The following is a 12,197-nucleotide window of genomic DNA, read 5'->3' on the forward strand; positions in this document are numbered from 1 at the left end:
CAACTGTACTCCCACAGCATGAATGCTATTGAGAATGTGTGCCTGGTGTTTCCCTTGGGCTTGCTGCAGGTTTTTGGAGGCATGTAGGCAATAAGAGACCGTAAGGACTTGGAGTGTGGTCCGTGGTGGCTTATTCTGTATCACTGAAGTTGACAGGTTTTTATGTCAACTGCTGCCTCTGTGTTTGTGCGCATTTCTGTGTGTGAGAGAAAGATACCTTTAGTAATAGCTATTTACAATTGTTTTGTGTTAGTCTACTGACCCAAAACCTCTATCTGGGAAGCTTAGCAGGAATAACAATAAAAAAAGTTTATTCTGCCTTAAACCTGAAAGAATACATGGATTTTTCTAAGTGCAGAGCAGTCCAGGGTTTCTCCAAAGCATGTGTCAAATTTTTAGATCAATACCTTGATCTGTTTTGTCATCTCCCAAGAGATGAGACTTCATACACAAACAAATGATGAGATCACATGTAAGGCCACAATCGTTGTCTTGTGTTCTATGAAGTACTGTATTCAATATCTATTTTTCTTTAACCTTGTGGCTTGGGTTTAGCATTTTAACAGCAGTTGCTATGGAAGAGTTAGCCATGTTTATTGGGTCATTACAAACGGCAACAGCTGAAAGACAAATATGGTATTCTGTTTTAAGTATAAGGTGGGCTCGGAGCCAGAGATCAGCAGCTTCAGAATGTAGCTAGCCACAAAGCTGGATCCTAGGGTCCTGACGCACGCTGTAGTTACTCGGGCGTAACACTTAAATTTAGCTTATACTTTAAGTATTTTCCTTGTTACAATTTTGATTTCTTTCTGCTTGTTAAGAGGACACTGTCAGCTTGTTCATGGCCATGAATTAGTTTCTTAACAGCAAAAGAAAACACTGAATGGAAGTATATAATTCTGCATTTCACACCTTTTTGCTTGCTTTTGTTTAGTGAATGTAGGAGTAAGTGCACAGGTTTAAGAAAACATTTGCAAAAGTTGGCTGTATTGTGAGAAAGTATACAACTGCATCAGGGACAAAACCAGCAGAAACATAACTAGGACAAACTTCTCAGTTTTATTGATGTGTAATTACTCGATCTGAAATGGTCAATGTGAAAACTGGCAGATATGCATATACACAAACAGACTTAAAGCTGGTATTCATACATCCACTATTGCTATACTCCAGCATGTGGGGAGTTGTTATAATTCATACCATAGTTGGGAACTTTTGCTCTTGAAGTTTTCTAGTACCACAGAAATGCAGGCCAGAATTTGAGTGTAATCCCTCCACAGTTTTTCAAAGGATAATCCTCTATCTACAATGTGAAGACGGGTAAATCGTGGTATATACAGCTAGTGCTTTGAAATGTGAGTAAACCTCTCCCAACAAAAATCTCTCTGGAAATAAAGATCTGGAAACTGTCTTGCTTACAATCCTTACCCCCTCTCCCCCTCCGCCGCACCAAAAAACCTGAAAATAAAAAAACATTCAGAAACACAAAAAGAGTCTCCCTGAAGCTTGAGTTTTTCTTTTGCCTGTCTGTTGCACTTCAGCAATTTCTATTTCGCACTTGCCAAAGCTTAAAAGTAAAACTTCCCAAAGTCTCTTCAGGTGAGGGAATGTCAGGATGTTTAAACTCGGTACTCTCTAACCAACACTGTAGTTACGTGCTGTGGGAGCTGTTAGCTAGCATCCATTTTATGGCCTGATGCAGGAGACCCCTTCCGTCTTTGGAAGTTCTGGATTTTCAGTAAATGATGACCAAGATGCCACAGGTAATGCTTTTGGGACACCTCTCATAACGTTATGGCAAGAGCCAGAGCGCAAGACCTTGAATGGGATAAACCAGAATTGCAGTGTGTTTCAGTTGTGAAATGTTCCGTACTTCCACGGCTAGCTGCCTTTCCTTCAGCAGCCCTCTCGCCTCTGGGGCTGACAGGAAGAGAAAAGCGGTAGAACAGGAGGGAAAAGCAGGACAGGTGGCCCTTCAGGGCGGGCAGTCAGAGGCCCACGGAGCCTGGAGAATTTCAGAAATGGCTCGACTCCTGCTGAGCTTGCCATAGCAGTTTCTATCTTCCCCTGTTGATACTGCTCTTTTCTCTTCCTAGCCTGGTCTGACTCTAACAGTTGCCTTTTGTAAGGCTCTCCTGGGGAGGTATCATTTGTGGAAGCACAGGGTGTGTGTGGTGAAGGAAGGAGGTTGGCAAGGATGGCTCCATGAAGTAGGCCAATGTTTCCAGGGCCTGAAACAGCTCTCCCTGGTCTTGTCTGCCTCTGATGTCCCAAATGGATTGCTCTTTCTCCACCAGTAATCACCCTGCCTCTCTGGTTTTGGGTTTTACTGGGGGGTTGGTTTGGGTTTTTTTGGGGGGTGGGGAGGTGGAAGACTAACTTAACCTATATTTCTGAAACATCTGCTGTTCCTGTATCCGAGGTACAGGATGTGCCTGTGAATATGTGTCTGTAAGTGACACAATTTATTTTAATCTAGTGATTTTTTTTCCCCCCTGTATTAAGGCAATGGTTAAGACCTTAAAGGACCAAGGACCTCTTAGCATGAGTGTTGTACAAATAAGCTGCAGAAGGTTGATTCTTGTCTCAAAGCCTGTACTGTTTATGACCATGCAGTGACATAGACAAACAAAGGAAGAGTGTGTTGCAAGAAGTGGAGAGGGTTTGGATAGTAAACAGTAATTTCAGGATGCTACCGTTTATCAGTGATGTGTGCTACTGAAATGTTACTTTTCTGTAGCAGATTTAAAACCCAGCAGTTTTGTAATTAACACTGTGATGATCAGAAATTGTTATCTGAGACTGATGTAGGTTTGGGCCAGTTTCTTTCTCTGACCACTCTTCTTTAGAGCTCCTTAAATGGTAGGTACAAAAATTTTGTACCCCTCTATAGCAGTCTGCTTGCTTCAGCACATACGTATGGATTGGTGGCTAGCAGAGGGGGTTTTTTTTGTGTGTCCTAGATGTTTCCCTGTGGTTTTGATTGCATATGGCTTTCATACTTTCTGCTTCAGATTGTGTGTAGTGCTGCTTTGTGCCTTGTACCTCAGAGTTGGCTGCAGGAGCAGATGAAGTAAATCTATAAATAGTTCCTAGAACTCTTCCATGGCATATAAGTTTTGCCCTGTACTACCTCAGATGTAGTGGGCACATTCATTTGTTCTCTTTTATGGTTTTAAGGAGGGAGGGGTTGATTGTCACCTGTTCAAATATTTCCAGTTACATGTGAAAAAAACCCCCTATCTATAACAGATGAATCTGTGGTAGTGTAAGAAAAGCCTTTAGCGGGTCTTAAGCCAGCCAGTATTTGTAGATGTTTCACATTACAGTTTGGAGCGTTGACCCAGGGAAGCATGAGTTGGGTCACTGCATGCTTGGAGTTTATCTAGCAAATCACAGTGACAGAAGCAGCATGATGACCCACTTAGAACGACATGTTCAGTCTCTTTGGTGTTCCCCGTCTGTAGTGCTGGTTTCAGTTGTATGCTTAACTCTGTGTCAAGAAAAAAAAAACCTTGATGCAAATGACTGAAGGTTTGATTATTATTTTAACATGACAGTCCGTTTCCGTGGTTCTGAAGTGGCACTTGTAGAAAGTCTTGAAATAAAATGGAAGCATTTTATTTTAATGTAAGACAGCCAAAAAAGTCATAAAGGACCAGATCCTTTAAGATATTTAAATAGCCAACTACTGTTCAAATCAGTTGGACCTAGAACTAGGCACCCAAAGTGGACCCACCCTCTCTTGCAAAGGGGAACAGTGGCTTGTGACAGAGAAGTGTGTACCCTCCTTTTTGGAGGGAAGTATCAAGAGTCACTTTGTGTAACTCTCTGGTAATTCTTCACTGGTAGAATAAATAATTACATTATTCTTGGGGTATTTTTTAAAGTGGTTTACTGATTTCTCGATGGATGGAAAATGTAGGAGGATTACTTTGCTATGCATGTATGTGGGTGATGAAATAACGGCTTCCAAGTTTGTGTTGGCAGCAAGAAACATAAATTTTTGAGGTGTGAGTATCTGTACTGAGCATAAGCCTAGCAACGCATTTCTGGTTGTCAGTCAACATTTCCCCCTTGCCCCCCCCAGTGTCACTTGTGATGTAATGCCATTCTGCTGAAGCGGAACCCTCTGTGGACCCGATCTGTAATTAGATGTGACATCGCTGTACAAAGGCTGCTCAAAAAATTGCTATGAGATAGTTATTATAGGCATTGGAGCTATTTTATACTAAGAATGCTTTCTACTTTCTGGTAATATTAAGTAGTCTGTTAACACAGAACTTTGCTCCTTCTCTATGACTCTGGAAACAGAAGTTAAATACTAGAAGGCATAATTCTGTAATGCTTTATTTATGGGATTCATATGGATGCAAATGAAACGGGAACTGGGAATTTTGGGTGCAGGTGCACAGTGTAACCAACCAGCAGGATTATGCTAAAAATTGTACCTGCAGGATTGTTCAGGCTCTTCCCTGGCTTCGTAACTGCATATTAACCTAGAAACTTCTGTTATTCTTTTCATGTTTCAGAGGTGACACAAAATACATGAATGAGAGCCTATATGTCACCAGCATCACTTTCTTTGGCCTAAATAGTATCTAACTCAGGGTAGTGCAAGCAGGAATTCATTCATTGTTTTGTTTCCTTTTCAGTGGATCTCTGTCATATTCTGCATAGGTATATGTAAAAATATTTTTAATTTTCAAAGGAATGTAACTTCACTATATTGATGAGAATAACAGAATCTATTGGGCAACTTTTAGTTAGGACTTAGGAACTTAACTATCTGGCCAGAGCGGGGAGGATAAAAGTAAAATGGCATTTTTTGCATCCAGTCAAATAAATAACATGATGTTGGTTACCTGTAGAGTTGCAGAATAAAGTCTTATTAAATTCATCTTCCCTGCATTACTGTGTATGGACGAGGTACCAATTTCTACATGTTGGTCTGGCAAGTTCCCTGCTCTATGAAGTGGGTGGATTCAGGTCTTGGTCTGGTATTTGTTGGATTAACAAAGGGTTCTGCTGTGTAAACATGTTTAAAAATTGAATTATTAGCCCTTTCAATACGCTTTTGCAACTTTGGAGCCACATACAGTTTGACTTTAAGCTAACTTGCCAGTTAGGTACTAGAGAAGGGAAGTATCTGCTGTGCTGTGTAGTGGGAGCAGTTAAAGAAGTGGTTTCTGGTCTCTGCCTGCACTCATACTTGTCAGTATAATAAAATCAACCCAAACTGGACATTCAGTTGCTTCAGTGCTTCTCTCTTGTGCAGTTTTCTTTTCAAGCTAACATAGAAACTGTATTACCAATACTGTGGGACCTGTTGACTTCAATGGAGCTTGCTGTTAACAGGAGTAAAGGCTGGGTTTCGCCATGTAACTATAAATGCTGTAAGGGAATATACTTAGCAATGACCTAAGGTCCTTCTAGAGCTGCTGACTTCATGTTTCTAGCTTCCCATTGGCTCATGCGTTGCTTTTTCAAATGCACAGGAAGCACCTCGTGCTCCCATCGGGGTTCTGTACATCAGCATTTAGAAGCAACTAGTAAATACCAGGCATCGCAGAATGACAACATGCTTTGCTTTGGCACGGGTGACAATATTAAACCTGCTAGGGTGACCCTTCGCTTAGTTTTGGATATAGAACATTACTCTGAACTGCTCATACCTCGGTCTCCTTGGCTTGCTGGTGTCTTATGGGCTTTCTTGTTTTAAGAGGCCTTTGCCTCAACAGCAAATGCACGTCTTGCTGCAGGGTAGGCACTGGAATCTACTGTTTTTTACGGACACTCTGGTTATGTTACCTATTATCTGTAATGTAGCACAACTATGCAACAAACTTGACCTCATGTGGACTGACACAGACTTTTCTTAGTCTGCTAACATAGCTGCCATGTCATAGCATTAAAAGAAAATCATAATAGAAATCAAGATGCAGGGAAATTGGTTTCATACATGATTTTCTAGAAGAGTCTGTGAATATCTGAGGCTTTCAATTGATTTGTCCTGGTCTCTTCCCAGATATTAAACTGACTGGCCTCTAATTCCCCAGGTCTCTTTTCCTCTGGCCATAAAGACAAAGCACCACCTAGTCCTGCGGGGTCTCCTTCATGAATTTATAGGGGTGTATACAAGGAAGCTCAAAAAAATTCCTTCAGTCTGTTGCTTAAATAGCATAGGCAGGATTTCAGCGAACTTGGCAGATCTGAATATATTTGGTTTACCTGGATATCAACACTTCTCTACTTTTTGACTAAAACATTAACACTACAGTTTTTCCTGAAGTGTCAATGACTTGTTATTCTTACTACAATGGCCTATCTCGTCCCTTCGTTCATTCCCTCTGCAGTTAGCAAAGAGGATGCCATTTCACCCCTTAGGCACTCACACCATTAACCATCCAGAATTTCTTTATATTAGTGAGACTACATCAAGTAGTTGGTGTTAGGAGGCTAGCTTTTATAGAAAAAAGACTATTAAAGCACAGTACTTTGTAATTCTTGCAGTTCTTACAGGTATATGGCACAAAGCAGTGCTTCAGTGATGTCCCAGATCCCACACTGGGTTACCCAGCAAATGGAAAGGACAAACCACACATTCGATTGTATCTTCCAGTATTTGGTTATAGGGCTGTAAGGAGAGATGCACGTGGTGGGTTTAAGCTACCTTAGCATAGGAAGGGCACATTTACCTCAGTGATAATAGTACTGACTAAATTAGGCCTTGTGCAAATTGAAAGCATTCCCAGCACCAACAGTGTTTGTGCTGATAAAGGAGTTTACCTGCTGGAATTTTAACAGCAGTCCCTGGTCGTAACCTTCCTGTAGACAAAGTTAACATTTTAAGCTACATACTCATCTATTTATTTAGAGGTGTCGGTGGTTTTGCATTTTCCAGCCCAGCTATTGTAAAGACAAAACTGAGCATGAATCAGACTTGAGGAAATCGATGATTCTTGTGCAAATGCAGGTTGTTGTTGTGCTGCATTCTTCACTGGTAGAAATACGGCACATACAGTGTTTGGGAGAAGGCAGCCCAGCAATTGCAGCCAGTGTGGCTTGGAGCAGAAGGACCAAAGAGCTAGTCTGAGGTACCAGCAGTAACCAGTGAAAAAAAACAAACCAGAAACCACCAAGCTGTTGCTTGTTTGCTTTGCTTCTTGTTGCAGGTTGTTTTTCTTTGAACAGTTGTTCCCTGCCAGACAGAGACATTAGTATGGGGTAATTCAGTTTTTCAGGCAGAGTCCCAGGTGTAGGATGCTCCCCAAAAATCTGTTTTCATAGAATGGTTTGGGTTGGAAGGGACCTTAAAGACCATCTAATTCCAACATCCCTGCCATGGGCAGGGACACCTTCCACTAGACCAGGTTGCTCAAAGCCCCATCCAGCCTGGCCTTGAACACTTCCAGGGATGGGGCATCCACAACCTCTCTGGGCAGCCTGTTCCAGTGCCTCACCACCCTCACAGTAAAAGGATTTTTTTCTTAATATCTAATCTAAGTCTACCCTCTTTCAGTTTAAAACTGTTACCGCTTGTCCCATTGCTACATGCCCTTGTAAAAAGTCCCTCCCTAGCTTTCCTGTAGGACCCCTTTAGGTACTGGAAGGTTGCTATAAGGTGTCCCCAGAGCCTTCTCTTCTCCAGGCTGAACAAGCCCAACTCTCTCAGCCTGTCCTCACAGGAGAGGTGCTCCAGCCCTCTGATCATCTTCGTGGCCCTCCTCTGGACTTGCTCCAACAGGTCCATGTCCTCCTTATATTGGGGGCCCCAGAGCTGAACACAGTACTCCAGGTGGGGTCTCACGACAGCAGAGTAGAGGGGCACAATCACCTCCCTCAACCTGCTGGCCATGCTTCTTTTGATGCAGCCCAGAATGCGATTGGCTTTCTGGGCTACAAGCACACATTGCTGGCTCATGTTCAGTTTTTCATCCACTAATACCCCCAAGTCCTTCTCCTCAGGGCTACTCTCAATCCACTCATCACCCAGCCTGTATTTGTGCTTGGGATTGCCCTGACCCATGCGTGGGACCTTGCACTTGGCCTTGTTGAACTTCTTCATCAGGTTGGCACAGGCCCACCTCTCAAGCCTGGCAAGGTCCCTCTGGATGGCATCCCTTCCCTCCAGCGTGTCGACTGCACCACACAGCTTGATGTTGTCAGCAAGCTTGCTGAGGGTGCACTCGACCACACTGTCCATGTCGCTGACAGACAGCGCCGGTCCCAGTACTGATCCCTGAGGTACACCACTCGTCACTGGTCTCCACTTGGACGTTGAGCCATTCTGAGCCATTGACCGCAACTCTTTCTTTGAGTGGGACCATCCAGCCAATTCCTTATCCACAGAGTGGTCCATCTGTCAAATCCATGTCTCTCCAATTTAAAGACAAGGAAGTCTGCTAGAGATAGGAATAACCTATTTTCCTTAAATCTTGCTTCTATGCTCTCACTTTACAGAGGAGTTCTTGTTTTGCTTTTGTTGAAGGATTAGGGTGTGGGAACTTTTGCCAGGTATAAAGGGTTCACCATTGAGTGTTTTACCTTTGTGCTGCTGGAGTGAAGGGTGGCTCTGGTAACAGAAAAATTATCTATCTATCATCTCAGATTAGCACAGTCAATGCAGGAAGTCCATAGTATTGCTCTTGCAGTCAAGTGTTTTAGGGATGACACTGAAGTGGAACAACTGATTGCTGTGTGGGCAATGCTAGTTGCCCACCTATATAACCAGTGTATGCTTGGTGGTAGAAAAAAAAATCTCTGTACAAGGCAAAACTATTTGCATATAAGCTTGAAGAGTTAAGTAAGTGCTTTGCAACACTTAAGTAATACATTATTTATATTTTGAGAAATAATGGGGGAAACAGTTGTGTACTCCAAGCAAAATTTATTAGAAGTCTATTCCAGAAAAAAAACCACAGAGACCTTTTGCTTGTAGGAATTCAAAGTCAGTTACCTGAAAGCCAGGTATGAAAAACCTGTATTTTTCTAAAATCAGATACAGAGTAGAAACAGTACTTTTTAAATATCACAGGCAACAGATATTTAAGTCTTCAATCATAAATGGCATCAAAGATAGGTATTAATCTCACAGCAAAGCTGCATGCAGATCTAGTTTAAAATTGAAAGCCTTTGAATATAAAGCTTTTGCCATGAAATCTGCAATAATAAAGGTATGCTGCACAAAGATGTTTCTTTACCTTTGTCTTAATGACATTTCTCAGTAATAAAGACATATGTACATTTAGATTTGGCTGGTAAACCATATTTTAATTAATAAAATTTTGCATAAAATGCTATCTTACAGAATTGCACTATCCAGATGTGCTTATGGTAAATAGAGCAAGAAAAGAAAAATGCAGTGAAGTGTTCTGTATGTGAAGAGGGCAAAGATCAAATAAGGAACTTAATTTTTTTAAAATCAACAACCAAATGGCTCTGTACAAAAAAGCAAACATATGTACAAAATGCTACAGAGACTACATACATTTTGATAATTTCAATCCTTTACCCATGAGAAATGCAGTAGAAGCTTTTGCCATCTATAAGGTGCTGAAGAAACCAAATCTGAATTTTTATTTTTATAAAGCCATAGTCATTATCATCTTGTGCCTTAATTTCATTTGCTATTTATGCTTACCTTTGCTTATGGAAAATGTATGTTTTCAAATACTTGTTTCATTCAGGAAAAAAAGAAAAACCCACCTCTAAAATGTATCAGTTTTAATACTTGTGACTTTTCTGTACTAAATTCCTAAAAAGAATGTGTAACTCAGGTTTTGTTAACATATATATATATAGTGAAGTAAATCAGTACATGATACTTTTGTGAATATTTTTCAGGTGGCTATGTTAGGAAAAAAAAAAACAACCCAAACCAACAACGCTTTGCACTAACACTGTTTACTTCCTGCTTCTTAAGATTCCTGATACGTAAAAACACTAACCTCTCAAATTTCATGTTGCTTACTATTACAACATTTTGATTACAATCATTTAATGTCAGACATCAGTAGCAGGTTATTATTGTCTATGCTTATATCATTGTCTGTCTCTTCATTAAATCCTCTTTCCCGAGGTTTTATGCCTCGTGCATTTCTTGCCTTTTAACAGAAAACACTACAGCTTTATTAGGGGAAAAAAGAAAAAAAGGTTTAGCCAATACCATTGCACCCGTTCAGAACACTTGCAGTTCTTCCATTTTTTCACTACGCTTGCTGGAGATCTTACAATCACTGTGCATATGTTACAACATACAAGTGCAGGCAAAAAATTTATATTGTAATTTGTCATACATTGTAAACCAGTACAATAGGCAAACCTGTGATACGGCAAAGTGAAAGCAACAAATGCTGCCAAGCTAATAAGAATGTGGAAACTCAAAAAATTTTTTAAAATACAGTAAACAGCAACTTCCCCCTGTAGTACATGCATGCTGAAAAAATCCCATCAGACTTCATGATAGTACCACAAATGTCCAAACCCAGAACAGTTTCCCACCCTCCCATGGCAATTCATCTGTGTACCTGTCATCAGGCTTTTCCTATTGTGTTTCAAATGAAAAGACTTTAAAGCAGGGAGTATTTAAATGTTGAAATGATTCCTCTTGTTTCAGAAAAGCTTAGTTATTCACACCGTGGTCGTTGCTGTAATACTGCTGGAACGGTTTGGCGGGTGGGATGGGATGAGGATGAACTAGATGGCCTCTATCTGAGACTGCAAGCAAGAAAACAGAAGGCCAGCGTAGCATGTTTTCTAGCAGCTTTATGCAGATGTGTTGCAGAGATGCAGCATAAATAAGTAGAAAAAAAAATTCACAGCCTCTTGACATAGTTTCCAGGGAAAGTACCAAAGAATTTGGTTCTTCTCGAGGTTCCTGAAATTAGAAGCAATAGATGAAAGATGGGAATAACAACAGGAAATCGCTATGTAAGCATGGCCTTTAAATTTTTGCGTTTAATATTGCACAAACAGAAATATCTACAGTTCTTTATACTATAACTTCAAGAAGTTATTTTGAATTTCATTTGTGAGTTTTAACCAATTGTAGCTGCAGGAAGGAAAAAGCAAATAAAGATGCATATTTGATTAAATTGTTAGGCCTGATTAAAAGCTGTGCTAAAGTTTTGACTTGGTACGTAGAAATCATTTAATTTCAACAACATCAAGTCTATTTTAAATAATCTGAATTTTTGAAATGCTGGGGACTAGTTAGGTGATTAAGTTAGCCACTGTGTGCATGAGGGTTTATGGAATGATTAAGCCTAGTTACGGAATCTCTGTTTGTTCAGCAATACTTGGTTCTCACAAGCAGTCAATTCTGTAGATGTATTCATGCAATTAAGTTTTACATTACCTGGTCTTTATGAAGAGAGCCTTAATACATTGTCCATTTTGTGTCACATGAGAATGACAACAGTGCTGTACAACAAACTGGAGACACATGTCAATTTGTGTCCATCAATTCCAAAAGACAAAAGTGTAAAATTGCCTACTAATTTCAGTGGATTTTGGTTGGGATTTCTCCTGATAAAGCCAGGTTCAGGTTTATTACACTGAATACCAAAATTTACTTTGTTTGAAAGGCACGAAGCAAAGAAGACAGCAAAGGTCAGGAAAAAAAATCCACCAACTAAAATGAAAAAGCAACCAAATTAAAACATACCCACAAACCATCCATCATCACATTTTTCCATCACATCAATGACATCTCCCTCTTTGAGCTCCAATTCATCTTCGTTCCTAGGAGTATAGTTATATAGAGCCTGAAACCTTAAATAGGACAAATGATGCATTTTAAAAAGAAGTAAGAGTTCTTTGCACCTTTGCTGAAGTAAAGGAGCTGGTTTAAACATTAACTAGTAAGTAACACTTCTTGCAAATATAAGGGAAAAGGGTTTATTTTGCCTGGTGGACTTCAGGGCTAGGTACTTATTATAGTAAATAAACAAAACTGTATCGGAAAGGTAACTCATCAGACATTAAAGGCTGTGGGGACTCAAGGCAAGCCTGCTGGCTCCTCAACCAGTTGCTTTGAACACAGAATTCTAGTATTTTTGTTTTAGCATTATTTTATAGTTGAGTCACCAAAACGGAGGACTTCTAGAGGGGAGTCTGCAGATGCACTAGCCCCTTAACCTGCTGTGATCAGTACCTAAAACTGGCTCTGCCTTTAAGCTCTGGAAAGCCGAACC

The 12,197-nt window shown here is 40.5% G+C and overlaps 1 protein-coding gene across 5 annotated transcripts in view; it reads right to left on the reverse strand.

Moving 5' to 3' along the window:
* Positions 1-9,800: 9,800 nt before the first annotated feature.
* The window catches only part of SORBS2 (sorbin and SH3 domain containing 2), an 86,132-nt gene continuing 83,735 nt past the window's right edge, over positions 9,801-12,197 (reverse strand). For all 5 annotated transcript variants that reach the window (XM_010570022.1, XM_010570026.1, XM_010570025.1 and 2 more), the window contains 2 exons: positions 11,669-11,775; positions 9,801-10,879 (listed from right to left, as the gene is read on the reverse strand). In XM_010570022.1, the coding sequence (XP_010568324.1) occupies positions 10,818-10,879; positions 11,669-11,775 (169 nt within the window). In that variant the 3' untranslated portion in view covers positions 9,801-10,817. The remainder of the gene's footprint in view (positions 10,880-11,668; positions 11,776-12,197) is intronic.

The sequence above is a fragment of the Haliaeetus leucocephalus genome, unplaced genomic scaffold (assembly GCF_000737465.1).
Source record: "Haliaeetus leucocephalus isolate CR32 unplaced genomic scaffold, Haliaeetus_leucocephalus-4.0 Scaffold284, whole genome shotgun sequence".
NCBI lineage: Eukaryota > Metazoa > Chordata > Aves > Accipitriformes > Accipitridae > Haliaeetus > Haliaeetus leucocephalus.